This window comes from Podarcis tiliguerta, assembly GCF_965153285.1.
Source record: "Podarcis tiliguerta genome assembly, chromosome: 13".
Taxonomy (NCBI): domain Eukaryota; kingdom Metazoa; phylum Chordata; class Lepidosauria; order Squamata; family Lacertidae; genus Podarcis; species Podarcis tiliguerta.
In genome coordinates this window covers 52,663,510-52,682,760 of record NC_139546.1, presented here as the reverse complement: position 1 = coordinate 52,682,760, position 19,251 = coordinate 52,663,510, and the positions used below count along the sequence as shown (strand labels likewise).

The 19,251-nt window shown below is 51.4% G+C and overlaps 1 protein-coding gene across 10 annotated transcripts in view; it reads left to right on the top strand.

Moving 5' to 3' along the window:
* Positions 1–19,251, top strand: part of CAMTA2 (calmodulin binding transcription activator 2) — a 60,934-nt gene that overhangs the window by 12,381 nt on the left and 29,302 nt on the right. For all 10 annotated transcript variants that reach the window (XR_014504329.1, XR_014504330.1, XR_014504331.1 and 7 more), the window contains exons 4-11: positions 341–408; positions 2,563–2,698; positions 4,471–4,542; positions 6,804–6,957; positions 7,641–7,781; positions 10,480–11,657; positions 13,371–13,497; positions 15,386–15,514. Coding sequence is in view for 3 of the 10 variants with exons in the window: in XM_083410042.1 (XP_083266168.1) it covers positions 341–408; positions 2,563–2,698; positions 4,471–4,542; positions 6,804–6,957; positions 7,641–7,781; positions 10,480–11,657; positions 13,371–13,497; positions 15,386–15,514 (2,005 nt within the window). In the remaining 7 variants the exon portion in view is untranslated. The remainder of the gene's footprint in view (positions 1–340; positions 409–2,562; positions 2,699–4,470; positions 4,543–6,803; positions 6,958–7,640; positions 7,782–10,479; positions 11,658–13,370; positions 13,498–15,385; positions 15,515–19,251) is intronic.

Below are 19,251 nucleotides of genomic sequence, written 5' to 3'. Positions count from 1 at the left end.
TTTACACTTCCAGCATAGATTATCATCCGTATGATAAATCTTTGCTAATTTTACCCGGGTTAGGTACCACCTATACATCATTTCCATAATGTTTTCCAGAAGGCGCTTCTTATCTTCTGTGGGGTGAATTGTGTGGGGTTATGGCTGCCTTGTGGGGAGACGTGAGATGCTTACCTTTGGCCTGATGGGTGTGTTGGCGTTTGACTCGCCGTCCTCTTGGTCCCGCGATGGTTTCTGTCATTCAGAAGTCCTGTGTGGGTTCCCGTCTCCTAAGAACAGCTGGGCTGCTGGCAGGCGTTTTTCTGACCGAGCCCCAAACCCCCTCTTTTTTCTGTCGTAGGAGATCGCTTCCTACTTGATCACCTTTGAGAAACATGAAGAGTGGCTCTCGTGCTCCCCCAAGACCAGGTAGGTGTGTGTGAGGCGGGGTCATGCCTCTGACGCTGGGACATTTTGGGGGACACCTATCTGGGGCATGGGATATAGGTGCAGCCCAGCTCTGTGCCAGAGATGGGAATCTCACGCGGAGGAGGCAAACTTGCTGGACAGTGGCTTCCAAGCATGGACTGATGCCGGAAAGTGATTTGGTTTTGTTCAAATACCCTTACTTTGTCTCAAAGGCTCTGCCCTGGCTGCCTTTGCCTTAACCATGGTTCTCCCCCTGCAAAACATTTATTTTTAAATCTCAATTATTGCATTTATATCGCACTAAAAGAAAAATAACCGTGCAAATTTTAGAAGGCATCTGAAGGTTGCCTTGTAGGGGGAAGCTTTTAATGTTTGATGTTTTATTTTGTTCTTATATCTGTTGGAAGCTGCCCAGAGTGGCTGGGGCAACCCAGCCAGATTGGGGTGGTGGTGGTATATAAATAATAAAATTATTTATTATTATTATTATTATTATTATTATTATTATTATTATTGTCGTTGTTGTTACAGGTAGGTAGCTGTGTTGGTCTGCCGTAGTCGAAACAAAATAAAAAAAATTCCTTCCAGTAGAACCTGAAAGACCAACTAAGTTTGTTATTGGTATAAAGTCACCAGACCCTTATTTGGTGCAGCTGTCCTAGCGTGAGTTTTCGTGGCTGTGCTAATAGCTCTGGCGCAAGTGCCTCGGCCCCAATTGATCTGCTTATTGTATTTCTGTGCTGCTTTCCGTTCAAATGAATCCCAACACAGCCGAGAAACAACAGTAACACCGCAGGGCATCACAAGCGCAGTGTAAATCATGCGCCGTCAGCGAAACAGTCTATGGAACGCTGTTAACGAACCAGCAGCTATAAAAGAGCAGGCCAGACGTCACAATTACAGCACTTGGCAAATCGATATGGCAAATCCGTGTGTCGCCGTGCTTGAGAGTGCTGGACTGGGACCTGGGGGAGAGCAGGGTTCGAATTCTCACTCAGCTCCCTGCGTTTGACCTTGGGCCAGTCTCTTAGCCTCACCTGCCTCACAGGATTGTCGTGAGGGTAAAACGGGGAGGAAGAGAACCGTGGATACCGCAAGGCTGATATCCTTCGGAGCTAAAGAAATAATAATAATAATAATAATAATAATAATAATTTATTTGTACCCCGCCCATCTGGCTGGGTTTCCCCAGCCACTCTGGGCGGCTTCCAACAAAGATGAAAAACACACTAAAATGTCACATATTAAAAACTTCCCTGAACAGGGCTGCGTTCAGATGTCTTCTGAATGTCAGGTAGTTGTTTATCGCTTTGACATCTGATGGGAGGGCGTTCCACAGGGCGGGCGCCACTACCGAGAAGGCCCTCTGCCTGGTTCCCTGTAACTTGGCCTCTCGCAGTGAGGGAACCGCCAGAAGGCCCTTGGAGCTGGACCTCAGTGTCCGGGCAGAACGATGGGGGTGGAGACGCTCCTTCAGGTCTACTGGTCCTTTGAGGCCGTTTAGGGCTTTAAAGGTCAGCACCAACACTTTGAATTGTGCTTGGGAACGTACTGGGAGCCAATGCAGATCTCTCAGGACTGGTGTTATGTGGTCTCGGCGGCCGCTCCCAGTCACCAGCCTAGCTGCCACATTCTGGATTAGTTGTAGTTTCCGGGTCACCTTCAAAGGTAGCCCCACGTAGAGCGCATGGCAGTAGTCCAAGTGGGAGATAACCAGAGCGTGCACCACTCTGGCGAGACAGTCCGCGGGCAGGTAGGGTCTCAGCCTGTGTACCAGATAGAGGTGGTAGACAGCTGCCCTGGACACAGATTTGACCTGCGCCTCCATGGACAGATGTGAGTCCAAAATGACTCCCAGGCTGTGCACCTGGTCCTTCAGGGGCACAGGTACCCCAGGGAGTCCTCCACACCTGCTTGCCTCCTGTCCCCCAAAAACAGTACTTCTGTCTTCAACCTCAATCTGTTAGCCGCCATCCATCCTCCAACCGCCTCCAGACACTCACACAGGACCTTCACCGCCTTCACTGGTTCTAATTTAAAAGAGAGGTAGAGCTGGGATAAAGGGCTCTGTAAATGGTATAAAGGGCTCCGTAATTACAGTTGGTGGTCTTCAAAGCCCACTCTTCCCCTCTCCTCCTTCTCCCCGTCCGGCAGACCCCAGAACGGCTCCATCATCCTGTACAACCGCAAGAAGGTGAAGTACCGGAAGGACGGCTATTGCTGGAAGAAGCGGAAAGACGGCAAGACGACCCGCGAGGACCACATGAAGCTGAAAGTGAAAGGCGTGGAGGTAGGGAAAGGGGAGGGCAGGGGGGGGAGGCAGGATTGTACCAGCTGGCAGGACAAGGGGTGGGGGTGGATCGGCACCAGGGGCAGCATCCCCAGACATCTGCCAAGGACCCTAATGCAGTGTGGGGCATGGGAAGGGACCCCACAGAGCGTCCCGTCTTCTGCAGCAGCTCCAGCTAGGAGAAGAGAGGCTCTTAAGAGAGGGCAGGGGATGCGAGAGCCCCAGGCTCCAGGGACCTGCCAGGCCACTGGTCCCAGCCCAGGATCCAGGAAGCCAAGCGAGGCCAAGCAGTCGAGGTCTAGCAGCAGAAGTCTCGCCCTGAGCATGGTTGAAATACGTTGATTTATTGGTGGAAGATCATGAAGGATTTAAATTCAGACCATTTGATCAAATTAAACTGGATGGTTGGCTACAATATTGTCAGATCAATGAGTTGTATAAGCTTGATAAGAAAAATGGTTTTGCAACGGGAAAAACCAAATGGGAAACTCAGTTGTTAGCTACTAATGTTTAAAATCTATCTAAAATGTATAATTTGCTGTTGGAGTGGCATACAAAGGATGAACAAGTCAAATCTGTAATGATAGAGGGGGCAAGAGATGTGGGACACAATATAACGCCAGCCCAGGATCCAGGAAGTCGAGCAAGGTAAACAGTCAAGGTCCAGCAACAGAGGTCTAGCCCTGAGCATCTTTCACAAGGAGACAGAGGGAGGCGGTGATTCAGGCAACGGGGCCAATGCGTCAGGTTCTGCACTTCGGCAGAAATGACTAGACACACAAATGTGGGGTGGGGGTGCCTGGCTTGTCAGCAATGCCTGTGACAAGGATTCAGCGGTCTTAGCAGAGCACAAGCTTAACAGTGTGATGCAACAGCAGCAAAAATAAAAGGTAATGCAATTCTCGGCTGCGTCAGCAGAAGTCTAGTGTCCAGATCAAGGGAAGTCATAAAGGTAAAGGGACCCCTGACTGTTAGGTCCAGTCGTGGCCGACTCTGGGCTTGCGCCGCTCATCTCACTTTATTGGCCGAGGGAGCCGGCGTACAGTTTCCGGGTCATGTGGCCAGCATGACTAAGCAGCTTCTGGCGAACCAGAGCAGCGCACGGAAACGCCGTTTACCTTCCCGCCGGAGCGGTACCTATTTATCTACTTACACTTTGACGTGCTTTCGAACTGCTAGGTTGGCAGGAGCAGGGACCGAGCAACGGAAGCTCGCTCCGTCGCGGGGATTCGAACCGCCGACCTTCTGATCGGCAAGTCCTAGGCTCTGTGGTTTAATCCACAACGCCTGTCAACTTTTCCCTTTTCTTGTGAGGAATCCTATTCGGAATAAGGGAATTTCCTTTAAAAAAAGGGAAACGTTGACAGCTATGGCCCAGATGTCTCTGCAGGACTCACGGTGGACAGCCCTGATGACAACCAGGTGGGAGAGGACTAGCCTGCGCACAGGTCCTCTGAACCCAGGGTCCAGGGCGTCTTGGCACATGGCTTTCTGAATCAAAGAACTGCAGAGTTAGAAGGGACCCCAAGGAATCTCAGCGGAAGCATCCCTGACAGGTGGACCCCCAATCTCTGCTTAAAGACTTCCAACAAAGGAGAGCTCCGAGGGCGTCCGTCCCACTGTTGAGCAGCTCTTACTGGTTGGGTTCCAGGAGACCAGGCTGGGTGCTGGGATTTGCTGTGGGGAGGGCACAGGTTGTTCCACCAAGCGGCACCTTCCTCTGCCTGCCTCCTCACCTAGCCGCTCTCCTTCCTCTGCCCTCCCCTCCGCAGTGTCTCTACGGCTGCTACGTCCACTCGTCCATCGTCCCTACATTCCACCGGCGCTGCTATTGGCTGCTGCAGGTATGTGCCACGGGGCCAAGATACGTAGAATCATAGCATTCATTGTATGGGTTGGGAGGGGCCCCGGGGTCATTTAGTCCCCAGTGATGCAGGGATCAAATTTCTGGGGGCCGGACAAGACAACCCTTCGGGAGAATAAGATGGAAGCCTTCTGCACGTGCACAAATTCATGTGCGGAAACAGCGGCCCATGCGCACTTGAACACCCTAGTGTGGACACAGCCTTGCTGTGCCAGATTAGGCCTCCCGCTTGCTCTTCCGGAGTCCCCTCTTTTTACAGAAACTCAGGAATCTGGAACCACAGGCTCCCAAGGTGGGTGGTTCGGCTCCCTGGGGTACAGAGGTTACCCAGGGGGAGCTAAGAGGAAAGGAGATGTCAGTGGTTACCGTACATCTGTGGTAGGTGAAGGTTTGTGCATGTTTTGGAGGTAGCCATATACTGATTGAAATACACACACACTGTATTTTTCCTTGTATAAGACTATATTTTCCCCAATTTTTGTAAGTTTAAAATTGGGGGTCGTCTTATACTCAAAAAATATGGGTCGTCTTATACATGGGGGCATCTTATACACGAAAAAATACGGTATATATTAGGCTATTGATTTCATGCTTGGTCATCCAATGTCTTTCCAAGCAAGAAAATCGACTGCAGATTGCTAAACGTGGCGATTTAAGACCCCTTTTAAGTGATTTCAAACCAGACCTTGGGAAACTGGGGTCACTTCACCAAGCCCATGGATCACACTAGGAATTTACTGAACAGTGAAATAGTCCCTAAATGTGGTATCTAAGACGCTTGCTAAACGCCTGTCGGGCTTTGATGAAATTAAATCAGCGGTTCCCAACTGGTGGTGCATGGAAGTCCATGTAGCCCAAGGGTTTTCCCAAACTTGGGTCCCCAGCTGTTTTTGGACTACAATTCCCATCATCCCTAGCTAGTAGGACCAGTGGTCAGGGATGATGGGAATTGTAGTTCAAAAACAGCTGGAGACCCAAGTCTGGGAATCAGTGCGATAACCCGCCCGGGTGGCACATGCCTATCAACTGTCTGGGACACCCCATTTTGGGGGGGGGGTGCCCCAAACCATGCAGCTAATGTTACACACTCGGGAACATGGCCCGGGAAATGCACCTCCCAATTTTGGACTGGGACATGTTGGAAGGTCTGGTGGCGCCATTCACATGCCAAGAACTACCGCTCAGAGATCATCATTTTCAAAAGTCGGGGGTCCATGGCTTGGCTTTTGAAAAATGGGGGGTCCTCAGCACTTAGCTAATTGGGAGCCACTGAACTAAATAGTTTCAACTGGGTTCCGAACAGATGTGCAGTTTATTGTTTTGGATTTCATGGTACCTTCCTTGGTGGGTCGTGCAAACCACTGTTCTGAATTATGCTTTTTGGTGGGGTCACGTTGGGGGACGCTTGGTTGTGGAACCAAGGGGGCAGGGACCCCTAAAAGTGTCAGGGACCACTGACCTAGACCTAGAAACCACCAGGACTCTTTCTTTTCCCCCCACATGGGTGAAGTGGAATGGGGGGTATAGGGGAATTTGAAATATTATTTATCATACAAAAGCTTTAATATAAAATTTCTAACTGTGTTCTATTTGTATACAGCAAAGAGAAGTTTGGAGGAATTAGGTCTATTTTAATTTAGTTAATTATGTAATAGGTTTCTGATAGAAAATGAATATGCATGTTAAATTTGAGAGAGGGGGAAAGAAAAAAAAAGGAAACCACCGGGCCTTAACCCTGCACTCAGCTTGAACGTCAGGGCTTAACCCTGAGTCACGGGGGCCAGTGGGTACATGGACGTTTAAAAAGGTGAGGGGCGTCATCAGGGCCTACACAGCAGGGGTGGTTGTTATAAGGGTTGCAAAGTCAGGGGGCTCTAGCCCCAGTGCCTCTTTGCCCGTACAGGCAATAATAATAATAATAATAATAATAATAATAATAATTTATTTATACCCCACCCATCTGGCTGGGCTTTCCCAGCCACTCTGGGCGGCTTCCCAAAAAATATTAAAATACCGTAATACGTCAAACATTAAAAGCTTCCCTAAACAGGGCTGCCTTCAGATGTCTTCTAAAAGTTTGGTAGTTGTTTTTCTCTTTGACATCTGGTGGGAGGGAGTTCCACAGGGCAGGCGCCACCACCGAGAAGGCCCTCTGCCCGGTTCCCTGTAACCTGGCAATACTCTGCCCTTCGGCAGAATTTGCCCCCAGGCCAACAGCCCCTCTCTTCTCCTTCCCTCCAGAATCCGGATATTGTGCTGGTTCATTACCTGAACGTTCCGGCCATTGAGGATTGCGGGAAGATTTGTGGGCCTGTCCTGTGCTCTATCAACAGCGACCGCAAGGAGTGGCTGAAGTGGTCGAAGGAGGAGCTGGTTGGCCAGTTGAAGCCAATGTGTAAGGCCAGGGTGGTGGTCTCTCTGGGGGGGGGTGTTTTTGGGGGGGAGGCTTCTGAGGGCTTAGGGTCCAGGATGGCTGCTATGAGATCGCCACACCCCACAGGTGCCCCTTCGATCGCGCCAACCTGCTGCAGTTACATAGCTGTCAACCTTCCCTTTTTTTGCGGGAAATTCCCTTATTCCAGCGCCGTTTCCCGCTGCTATCCCGGATTGTTAGATATCCCGTAGACTGTCCCCGGGACAGGTGAGGCTGCTGATCCCCTATTTTTGAGGCTGCTGATCCCTTATTTCCAAATCTGAAAGTTGACAGCTATGTGCAGTTACCACGTGGTTCCCGTTCTGCGTTTGTAAGAAATCTTTGGAACTCCCTGCCACTTGATATCAGGCAGCCTTACCCCAACCAGGAAACGCTTCATTCTGGGCTTCGCTGGGAAGGCTTCCCCCAAAGAACCATGGGGGTTGTAGTTTTCGTTGAGTTTCCATAACCATCAGGTGCCCCCCTTGCCCCCCGAGTTTTGCACTGCAGCCCCTGGCAGGCCCAGGCCGCGCCACCCCTTCACGGAACTACATTTCCCAGGCTTCTCTTTTGGTGTAGGGTGGGGGAGGCGTGACAGCTGCGCGGGTGCGGATCCTGACTCCCGCTGGCACCGCCCACACGCCTGCTTTCCTCTCTTCCTCCAGTTCACGGGATAAAGTGGACTTGCAGCAACGGAAATGGCACGGCCGAGTTCTCGATCGAGCAGCTGGTGCAGCAGATCTTGGAGAGCCACCAGGCCAAGCCCCCTCCCCGGACTCACGCCTGCCTCTGCAGCAGCGGCCTCGGTTAGTCTTTCCTGTCTGCAATACAGGGAACCGTAGAACGGGAGGGACCCCCAGAGGCCATCCAGCTCAACCCTCTTGTGCTGCGACAATCGCGGCTAAAGAATCACATAGATGCACAGATAGATAGATAGATAGATCCCTTCTCCAGCCAGATGTTTTGAACTACAGTTCCCAACAGCACCAGCCAGCAGACCTGTATGACGCTGAGGCTGCCGTGAGCACAGCCATCTCGGCTGGGGGGCGGATATCTCTCAAAATCTCTGGCGGGCACTGGATTCAGGAAGGCTAAGGTACATTGCCCCACAGTTTTCTGGGTTTCTGTCTCTCGCTGACACACACCAGTCATTAAATTGGCTTCTGCACAACACATAATGATATAAACGATTCAGTCCGGTGAGCTTGTGCCATTCCCACAATCAACGTCTTTTTGTACACTGTTTGGGTATATAAAGATAAGTTTTTAAGGAAAAGGATTAGCAGCGGTTCTCAGCCTGTGGGTCCCCAGATGTTGTTGGACTACAACTCCCATCATCCCTGGCCTTGCTAGTTAGGGGTGATGGGAGTTGTAGTTCAACAACATCTAGGGACCCACAGGTTGAGAAAGGCTGGATTAAAGGGACTAGGTATTAAGTGAATGATTGACTGATGGGGAAGAGTCAGGGGGAGGGACCCCATTGCGTGCCCCCTCCACAGGATGCCTAGAGGCTGGCAGCACGAGGGCGGGGCCTTCTCGGTGGTGGCTCTGCGTTTGCTCTCCCCTAGTGCCATGTGCCTGGCAAAAACAAGCCTTTTCAACCTTTGGCTGTTAACAATTTATGCTCTCTTAAAGAGGGCAGGGAATATGTTTTTAAAAGTACCCCCCAAACACCAAGGTTTTACTCAATATGTGGGATGCTTGTTTTGCTTTTTTGTAAAGTCGTTTTGAGTTGCCTGCGGCAAGAAAATGCTACCAATAAATTAAATTAAATTAAACAATGAGGATTTTTTTAAAAAAGCCCTCTGCAAGTCAGCAGCTGTTGTTTAACTTGGCACCAGAAACCTCTCCTGCAAGGGAGAACATCAAAGGAGCTAGACAGGAACCGTAGAACCGATTAATGCAAATCTACTGCTACACAAACTCACCAGGTGCACAAACTCCCTCCCTCCCTATCCCCTAAAACCAGGTCAGTTTTCTCCAACCTGAGGCCCTCCTGAGGTTTTGAACTACAACTCCCATCAGCCTCAGCCAGCATGGCTGACATCCTGGGGCCTGATGGGAGTTGTGGTCCAAAACACCTGTTTCCTGCAGCCATTTATTGCTGGTTTTGTGTTTGGCTGGTTTATGTGAGAGGGACTTGGTTCCCTCCAGTGGCAGAAGGGCGAATTGCTGCCATATGACATTTTTATATTCCGTGGGAGGAGCACAATTAATATTTTCAGATGAAAAGCTCCCCTAAACTTCAGCGTACGCTCCCCACGCCGCTCCTGGTGAGGCTCAGTTCCCAGACCCCTGATCATCTCAGTCGCCATCCTCCAGCTTGTCAATCTCCTTCTTAAACTGTGGCGCCCAGAACCAGGCAGGGGGGCTGAGCAAAGCAAGAAGCATCGGTGCCATCACTTCCGTTGACCCAGAAACGCTATATTTCCTTCTTTTTTTTAAAAAAAAAAGATTTTTTATTAACTATTTTCACATAACAAATTATTCCAGCAAATCATCTTCATTATATTTCCCCCCATGCAAATGTAAAGATCCCTAAGGTATCCATCTATTATATTAACAAGCATAAATTTGTGTGTGTTCATTCAAAACCTGCCAAGGAGTCCAGTTTGTTTTGTTTTTTTCTTTAAATACTTTGTAAAGAGTTGCTGTTCTTCTTTAAAGTTACAGTTGTCCTTATTGCGTAGTTTGTGCGTCAATTTCACCAATTCCGCATAGTCCGCCAATTTCCCTTGCCACTGTTCTTTTGTTTTTTCATTCTTCCATCCTCGTGCTGCTAAGAATCTTGCCGCCGTTGTCGCATACATAAATATATTCTTCGTTTTCCTCGGCAGATCTTTTCCTACAATCCCTAACAAAAATGCTTCTGGCTTTTTTTTTACAAATGTTAATTTGAACGTTTTCTTCAACTCATTGTATATCATTTCCCAGAATTTGTTGATTTCTCTACATTCCCACCACATATGGTAAAACGTCCCTTCTTTTTCCTTATGTTTCCAACATATATTTGACCCAGTTTTGTACATTCTTGCAATCTGTACTGGTGTTATATACCATCTATACATCATTTTCATGTAGTTTTATTTCAAGAGGGAGCAATCTGTAAATTTTAGGTCTGTTTTCCACAGTCTTTCCCAATCTTCAAACAGTATACAGTGGTACCTCGGGTTACAGACGCTTCAGGTTACAGAGTCCGCTAACCCAGAAATATTACCTCGGTTTAAGAACTTTGCTTCAGGATGAGAACAGAAATCGTGTGGCAGCAGGAGGCCCCATGAGCTAAAGTGGTGCTTCAGGTTAAGAACAGTTTCAGGTTAAGAACGGACCTCCGGAACAAATTAAGTACTTAATCTTAGGTACCACTTTATTCAGAAACACTATATTTCCAATGACATAGCCTCGAATTGCATTCGCCTTCTTTGCCGCAACACCACCCCAGTGGCATATGTCGGTTTCGAGACCCCCCGACCTCATTCACTCACTTTTCTCTTCCCTCCCCAGGGAGCCCCGGCCACGTCCCGCACCGATGCAGCAGCACCAAGCACCGGATCATCTCCCCGAAGGTGGAGGTCCGCCCGTCCCCCTACCCAGCCCTGACCGAGGTCCAGAACATTGGTGGCGGCCCCGAGGTGAAGGCTGAGACGGAGGCGGCCAAGTCGTCCGGACCTGATGGCAAGGAAGCCAAGCTGGCCAAGGCCGCCGCCTCCCCAGGGATGGCTGAGGCCTCCCCAGACTCCACACAGCCCCCGCCTGGCCTGGCCCACCCAAAAGGCTTCCCCAAGCAGGAGCTGCCAGCCGTCACCCTCTCGGTTGGCCTCCCTGGCAGCACCATCCTGGTCATGACCGGGCTGAGCGGGGCTGAGAAGCCGCTGGCGCTGACCCCCAGCCAGCACCTGGTGTCTGGGGAGCCGGCCGCTGGTGCCCCTGCCCCGCCACTCGGCTTGGCTCTCTTGCCCGGCCCGGGACTGGTCCTCTCGCAGAACCTGGAGTCCACCATGGAGACGAGCGAGGCAGGTCCGGCGGCCTTTGACCCCGACTGCTTCCTGAACAGCCCCAAGCAAGGCCAGACCTACGGCGGTGGGGCGGGCTTGCAGACCAAGCCTGAGCCCCAGGAGGCCCCCGCGGGCCCCCCGGCAACCTACCCTCTGTACGTGCCCACCAACCGCTTCTTCATCCAGGATGATGGGGCCGGGCAGGCGCCCATGCCCACCTCGCCAGCCGCTGCCGCCTCCTCTGCCGCTGCCGCCACCGAGTCGCCGTTGCCGCCGGAGGTCAAAAACAGCCCGGAGGTCACCCCCATGGAGACGGCAGCGGCCGAGGGCGAAGGGGGCAGCCAGGAGGAGGCCGACCCTGGGGAAGCCGGGCGTCCGGAGACGGAGATGGCCGCCACGGAACTGCAGGAGGAGCTGTACTCCATGATCCAGACGGCCGCGGCCGCCACGGGGGGCTCATTCAGCCTCTCCTTCGACAGCCACTTCCCGGACCTCATCCAGGAGCTCATGACCGAGGAGGGGGCGCCCGGCAGCGTGCAGAGCGCTGAGGAGGACCCCGGCGCCAGGTCCGGGAGCCCCAGGCCCGCCCTGGCGGAGGCCTGCTTCGCGGCAGACGGAGGGCCCGTGGGGTCGCCGCAGCCTCTGGTGTCTATTATCGACTTCTCCCCAGAGTGGTCCTACCCAGAGGTGGGTACAAAAGGGGGTTGGGGTCTCTGCATGGTGGTCTCAGCAAAGAAACAGCCTCATGGGGTTGAGAGCGGCGGCTGGCCTGGGTGCGATGGCGCCCTTTGCAGCGCCAGAATTTGGCACACTCGCGCCCCAACCCTTGCGCCGCCTTCCCAACCGTGGGTCACTTTGAGACCCCTCTGCACCCCTAAAATCCACACTCTTGGGGAACAGGAAAGCTCTGGCCTCCAGCTGCTTTTGACCATGACTCCCGCCACTTGCCGGCACAGCTACATGATGGGAGTTGTAGTCTAAAGCAGGGGTTATTGAGATCATGGGTTTAAGTGAGATTATTATAGCAAAGTGAATCAAGGAAGAAGAATATAAAAAGGGAGGAGAAAGAGAATCCATAAAGAACGTTTTTAAAAGCAGAGGAAAAGAGCAATTAGAAAATCCATAAATTAAGGCAACAAAACTGTCATATATGTCATATATATGTAGATAGATTCAGGTAGGTAGCCGTGTTGGACTAATGCAGTCGAAATAAAAAAGAAATTCCTTCCAGTAGCAGCTTAGAGACCAACTAAGTTTGTTCTGGGTATAAGCTTTCATGTGCATGCAGATACCTTTCCTATATGAAACCTTTATTTCATATATGTAGATAGATAAACAGATTATTTCCCTCAGGTATTTGACAATCCATGTGTCACCTTGGTTTTGACAAAAACATTCCAAATGTCATTAAATTTGAAAGCAGGGTTGTTGTTTTTTTGGGAGGGTGTAATAGTGCAGAGGAATGGTGAATAATTATGAAATTATTAGGCGTGGAGAGAGAGAAAGAGAAGTTTTTTTTTCTTCTCCTGTCTCATAACAGCAGAATCCGTGGGCACCCAGTGAAGCTGAATATATTGGGAGAAAAGAAAGCATCGCTGGGTTAACCTGCGGAACTCCCTGCCTCAGGAGGGGCCAGAGAGGGCTAAGGATGGCTACTAGCCAGGCTGACTCTGCTCTGCCTCCAGAGCTGGAGGAAATAAAGGTTCTGAATTTGGTTGCATGGGGGGCTAGAGTGTTCCTCAGGGATGCAGGAGAGGATATATTCTCTGATTATAGCCTTTCCAACTTGCGTTAAAAAGTTCACAATTTAGCAGAGTAACATTCCCCTTTTTAAACTTGCAGCGGATGCGTTTGCTCAGGCTCGCTAAAGCCTCTATAATAACTGTTCTGGTATTTCCCCCTTATTCCCTTGTAAAAGATAAGACACGACGCAGTCTTCTATAAAAGTATAAAAAGGTTTACTCACACATCATTCTGTTCACAATCGGATCCCAGAAGGCAGACTTCTTAGAAAAGTAACATATACCTGGAAACTATCTCATAAGGAGACAGTCCCTTTGAGCATCTTTGGCTAAGCAGATGTTGCTTCTTTGATGCATGTATGGCTGCCCTGCCCTGTGCTTTTGTCGTTACCTGCACAGGTGAGGCCACGCCCACCTCTCGTCACATGCAGAGGAAGTCTGTCCCAGCCCAGAAGAAAACAGGAAGTTTACCTGCTGGCGGGACAAACATTCCTCCCCATGTGTAAACACGTTCACTCTAGGAATGTTGTACTTGACTGCTCTCGTGCTTCACATCCCACACAAGGGAGCAGCCAAATACAGAATAAGAACAAGTGCCCAAAAACCACCAATAACCTGTCATTCTCTCTGTCTCTCTCTCTCTCTTCTGTGGGAACAGGGTGGGGTCAAGGTGCTCATCACCGGCCCCTGGATAGATGAGACCAAGCCGTACAGCTGCCTCTTTGATCAGATCACTGTCCCTGCCTCCCTCATCCAGTCCGGGGTGCTGCGCTGCTATTGCCCAGGTACGGGACCTTGCGTCATAGAATCATAGAGTTGGAAGAGACCACAAGGGCCATCGAGTCCAACCCCCTGCCAAGCAGGAAACACCATCAGAGCACTCCTGACATATGGTTGTCAAGCCTCTGCTTAAAGACCTCCAAAGAAGGAGACCACCACACTCCTTGGCAGCAAATTCCACTGTCGAACGGCTCTTACTGTCAGGAAGTTCTTCCTAATGTTTAGGTGGAATCTTCTTTCTTGTAGTTTGGATCCATTGCTCCGTGTCCGTTTCTCTGGAGCAGCAGAAAACAACCTTTCTCCCTCCTCTAGGTGACATCCTTTTATATATTTGAACATGGCTATCATATCACCCCTTAACCTCCTCTTCTCCAGGCTAAACATGCCCAGCTCCCTTAGCCGTTCCTCATAAGGCATCGTTTCCAGGCCTTTGACCATTTTGGTTGCCCTCCTCTGGACACGTTCCAGTTTGTCAGTGTCCTTCTTGAACTGTGGTGCCCAGAACTGGACACAGTACTCCAGGTGAGGTCTGACCAGAGCAGAATACAGTGGCACTATTACTTCCCTTGATCTAGATGCTATACTCCTATTGATGCAGCCCAGAATTGCATTGGCTTTTTTAGCTGCCGCGTCTTTTGGGGCGGGGTGAGATCCAGGACCCCGCCTCTCTCTCTTCCTCCCTGGAGCAAGGAGGTGGGCGGGTGCTTCTGATCCGTGGCCGCAGGGCTAGTCGAATTGCCTCGAGAAGAATCCTGCCGTGGTTCTGGGGGCAGCCCCCTTAGAAACCTCGGGTGCGGATGGGGAGCAGGGTCCGTTGGAAGGGCCTTGGCTTGGCATCTGCTTGGCATACCAGAGGACTCAGGTTCGGCGCCTGATGGCCATCTCCAGAGATTACCCCCGCCTGAAACCCTGGGGAGCTGTTGCTGCCAGCCCATGTGGACAGTACTGAAGAAGAAGAAGAAGAAGAAGAAGAAGAAGAAGAAGAAGAAGAAGAAGAAGAAGAAGAAGAAGAATTTATTATTTATACCCCGCCCATCTGGCTGGGCTTCCCCAGCCACTCTGGGTGGCTTCCAACAAAATATTAAAATACCATAATACATCAAACGTTAAAAACTTCCCAAAAGAGGGCTGCCTTCAGATGTCTTCTGAAAGTCAGAAAGTTGTTTATTTCCTTGACGTCTGATGGGATGGCCTTCCACAGGGCGGGTGCCACCACCAAGAAGGCCCTCTGCCTGGTTCCCTGTAACTTGGCTTCTCGCAGGGAGGGAACCGCCAGAAGGCCCTCGGCACTGGACCTCTGTGTCCGGGCAAAACGATGGGGGTGGAGACGCCCCTTCAGATATACTGGACTGAGGCCGTGAAATGGTCTGAGTCATAGAATAGTACAGTCCAACCCCCTGCAATGTAGGAATCGCAGCTCAAGAATCGCTAACAGATGGCCACCCAACCTCTGCTTAAAAGCCTCCAACGAAGGAGGGAGCCTGTTCCACTGTCAAACAGCTCTTGGCCACCGGAACGTCCTTCCTGGTGCTCGGTCGAAATCTCCTTTCTTGCAACTTGAAGCCGTGGGTTCGAGTCCTACCCTCCAGAGCCGGAGGAGAAAACAAGCTTGCTCCATCTTCCACGGGGGCAGTCCTTAAGATATTTGACTCACTGTAAAGCAGCTGCCTTCTTGGGAGGGCTAATGCCGTGCTTAAACCGCGCCCCCCACATCTGATGCTCAGCTCACACGGGTGCAAATAACCCCCCCCCAAAAAAAACCTTCATATCACAGCTGTGTCTGCTGCATCGTAGGGGGTTGGGCTGGATGACCCCTGGGTGTCCCATCGAAGCCTACGATTCTATACTTCTGCGACGTGCGGCCTTTTTACCCTCTTCTCTTCCGCCCCGCAGCCCACGAGGCCGGTCTGGTGCCCTTGCAAGTGGCCCATGATTCCCGCCTGGTCTCCATGTCGGTCCTTTTTGAGTATCGCGCCCGGAACTTCATGGCCTTGCGCAGCATGGATTGGCTCTCCCTGGATGGTGAGTGGACGGCTTGGTTTGTTTGTCGCGTTCATTTACTGCGTTGATATCCCGCCCTTTTCTCCCAGCTGCTCCAAGTAAATTAAAGGTAAAGGGACCCCTGACCATTTGGTCCAGTCGTGGCCGACTCTGGGGTTGCGGTGCTCATCTCGCTTTATTGGCCGAGGGAGCCGGCGTCCAGCTTCCGGGTCATGTGGCCAGCAGGACTAAGCCGCTTCTGGCGAACCAGAGCAGCGCACGGAAATGCCGTTTACCTTCCCGCCGGAGCGGTAGCTATTTATCTATTTGCACTTTGACGTGCTTTTGAACTGCTAGGTTGGCAGGAGCAGGGACCGAGCAACGGGAGCTCAGCCCGTCGTGGGGATTTGAACCGCCGACCTTCCGATCGGCAAGTCCTATGCTCTGTGCTTTAACCCACAGCGCCACCCGCGTCCCTGCTGCTCCAAGTGTCCGCACAACAGCCCTGAGAGGTAGGCTAGGCTCAGAAACAACGACTGGTCACCCAGGGAGCTTCGTGGACACCAAGTCAGGATTCGAACTCAGGCCTCCCCAAGATCCTAGTCCTCATTTAATCCCCACAACAACCCTGGGAGGTAGGTTAGGCAGTGCCTGGCCCCCAATGTCACCTGAGTGACCAAGTGGGGGGATTTAAACCCTGGTGTGTGCCCATGGGTAGGCAAACTAAGGCCTGGGGGCTGGATATGGCCCAATCGCCTTCTCAATCTGGCCCATGGACGGTCCTGGAATCAGTGTGTTTTTACATGAGTAGAATGTGTGCTTTTATTTGAAACGCACCTCTGGGTTATTTGTGGGGCCTGCCTGGTGTTTTTAGATGAGTAGAATGTGTGCTTTTATATAATAATAATAATAATAATAATAATAATAATAATAATAATAATATTTATTTATACCCCACCTTCCCCAGCCACAGCTGGGCTCAGGGCAGCTAACACCAATAAAATCACAGTAAAAACATAATAGGGGGGAAGGAGGGGGGGAGAAAAGAAAAAAAACCAATTTAAAATACAGGTTAAAATGCAATTTAAAATGCAGCCTCATTTTAAAGTAGCTGATAAATCTAAGCACTACCCCACCACTGGCTCTGCATCCCACCTAGCCTCTCCCATGGGATGGGACCCAGGTGTCCTGGCCCCCCTCCCTCGACTGTTAACCCTTGCATCCAACCCAGGATCCCAGAGGCCCTGTGTCTAGACTTGGGGGGGGGGAGGTCCCCCAATCTCTGCTGCCCAACTGAGGTCGAAATGCAGTGTGGCACCTTCAGTTTGGGGGGGGGGGGGATGCAGAGATTGTTTGTGGCTTTACTCTTGGAAAGAAAGGGAAATACTTTGGCGTCGAAGCCTCGCCTGGGGTGTCACCTTACCGGGGATATTCCTGGCAGGCTGGTTTGTGTGCAATGGAAAATGAACGGCTGGGGTTTTTTTTGCGGGGGGAGGAGTTTCCATGACGGGGCAAGACAGGCCAAGAATAACACCCGGGGAGGGACGGCTGGCTCTCAGCCTGCGGAGCCCAAAACGCCTCCCCTTTCCCATCCTAAGAAACCAGCAAGGAGAAGGGGCTGGCGGAAGGGGGGGGGCACACGTCCCCCAAAATCAACCACCCTGCAAGACGCCACCGAAATGCGACGCGTGCGAGCTTCCGGGTTCTGCAGAACGCTTCTCCCAGCCAAGTTTGTAAAATGTGTGCCTGGCCAGCGAGAAAGCAGAGGGGGGAGAGAGAGAGAAATGTTGTTTTTCTCCTCTCTTTCTGAACGTAACGCTCATAGCCGGGGGCATTGAGAGAAAAGGAAGGCCTCCTTCACACACAGCTGCGGAACTCCCTGCCACTGGAGAGAGCCCTGACTCAATGGCTTTACAAATGGATTGGGCAAATTCGTGGAGAAGGAGAGCGCTGTCGATGACGATGTCCCCAGTGTCAGATACGGCTCCCTGAGCGAAGATTAAAAATGGTGCCCCCCCCTAAATATTTCTTATTTTCATAATAATTGCATTTTGGTGCAGTTGCTTTTGGAATGGAACTTCCCAGGAGGTATTCATCTAAACATAGGTTGTTTGTAGTTGTTGCTGCTGTCTCTGTTATTTTGAGTCCACTACTCCCTGAGGCCATAAAATTTTAGAATTGCAGGGTTGTCGACGCTTCTGCAATGCAGGAATCGCAGCCGTTGCACCCCCTCGGCCCAGTGCCCTGTGTGAGGGAGTCAGCCGCAGCACCCTAAATTCGGCACTGGCCAGAGGCAGCCAAGCTTCTGAATCCCAGTTGCTGGAAACCACAAGAGGGGAGAGCGGATCCTGTGTTCGAATCTTGCTTGCGGGTTTCCTACGATGGGCCATTGTGAGAACAGAAAGCTGGACTAGATGGGCCGCTGGCTTGATCCTGAACCCATGAGACCTGCAGACTGGGATTCGTCTGGGCTTGCAGGTGTCAGGGGCCAACCTGGATTTGCACATTCAGATGCTTTGTCCAAAATAATAATAATAATAATTTATTTATACCCCGCCCATCTGGCTGGGTTTCCCCAGCCACTCTGGGCGGCTTCCAACCAAATATTAAAAACAATACAGCATCAGACATTAAAAACTTCCCTAAACAGGGCCACCTTCAGTTGTCATTTAAAAGTAAAATAGTTGTTTATTGCCTTGACATCTGATGGGAGGGTGTTCCACAGGGCGGGCGCCACCACCAAGAAGGCCCTCTGCCTGGTTCCCTGTAACTTGGCTTCTCGCAGGGAGGGAACTGCCAGAAGGCCCTCAGCGCTGGACCTCAGTGTCCGGGCAGAATGATGGGGATGGAGATGCTCCTTCAGGTATACTGGGCCAATGCCGTTTTAGGGCTTTCAAGGTCAGCACCAACAATTTGAGTTGTGCTCAGAAACATCCTGGAAGCCAATGCAGATCTCTCAGGACCCGTGTTATGTGGTCCCAGTCACCAGTCTAGCTGCCGCATTCTGGATTAATTGCAGTTTCCGAGTCACCTTCAAAGGGAGCCCCACATAGAGCGCATGGCAGTAGTCCAAGCGAGAGATAACCAGAGCATGCACCACTCTGGCTAGACAGTCCGCGGGCTGGGAGGGTCTCATCCTGCATACCAGATGGAGCTGGTAGACAGCTGCCCTGGACACAGCAGAGCCAGCGGTTACTCTTTGGTAGAAAGCGTCCGCTGAAGACGAGCTGTGAAGTATTCCCCCAAGCACCCTCCCTGCAAAACAGACTGGGCGCTTTGAACTACAACTCCCACCAGTGCTGACTGGGGGCTGGTGGGAGCTGTAGTTCGAAGCATGGTTCCGCAAAACTGGCGCGGTGTCTTCGCGGTCTCTACTCTCCCGGGAAAGCCAGCATCGGAAAAGGAAGGGGCATCATTGCTCAGAGCTTAGAACACCTGCTTGGCATGCAGAAGGCCAAAGGCCCGCTCCACAGCTGGCATCTGCAGGTAGGCCTGATTCCAAAACCTTGGCGACCTCCTGCTGCCAGCCCGTGTCAACAGCCCTGAGCTAGACCAATGCTTTCTCTGCTCCTAACCTGAGAAAATCTGCAGGCACATATTTGTGTGATAAAGTAGCCTGCTCCTCTTTTAGGTGCTTTAACCCTCCCCACCCTGGAGAAACACCTGTGGACACCTTTGTGGCCCCCCCCCAGCACCGCCACCCCCCGGGTTTAAAACTCCAGGCACCCACTCCCGTGGCCTCTTCTTGAGTTCCACGGCAGCATTTTCCAGAGTCTCCG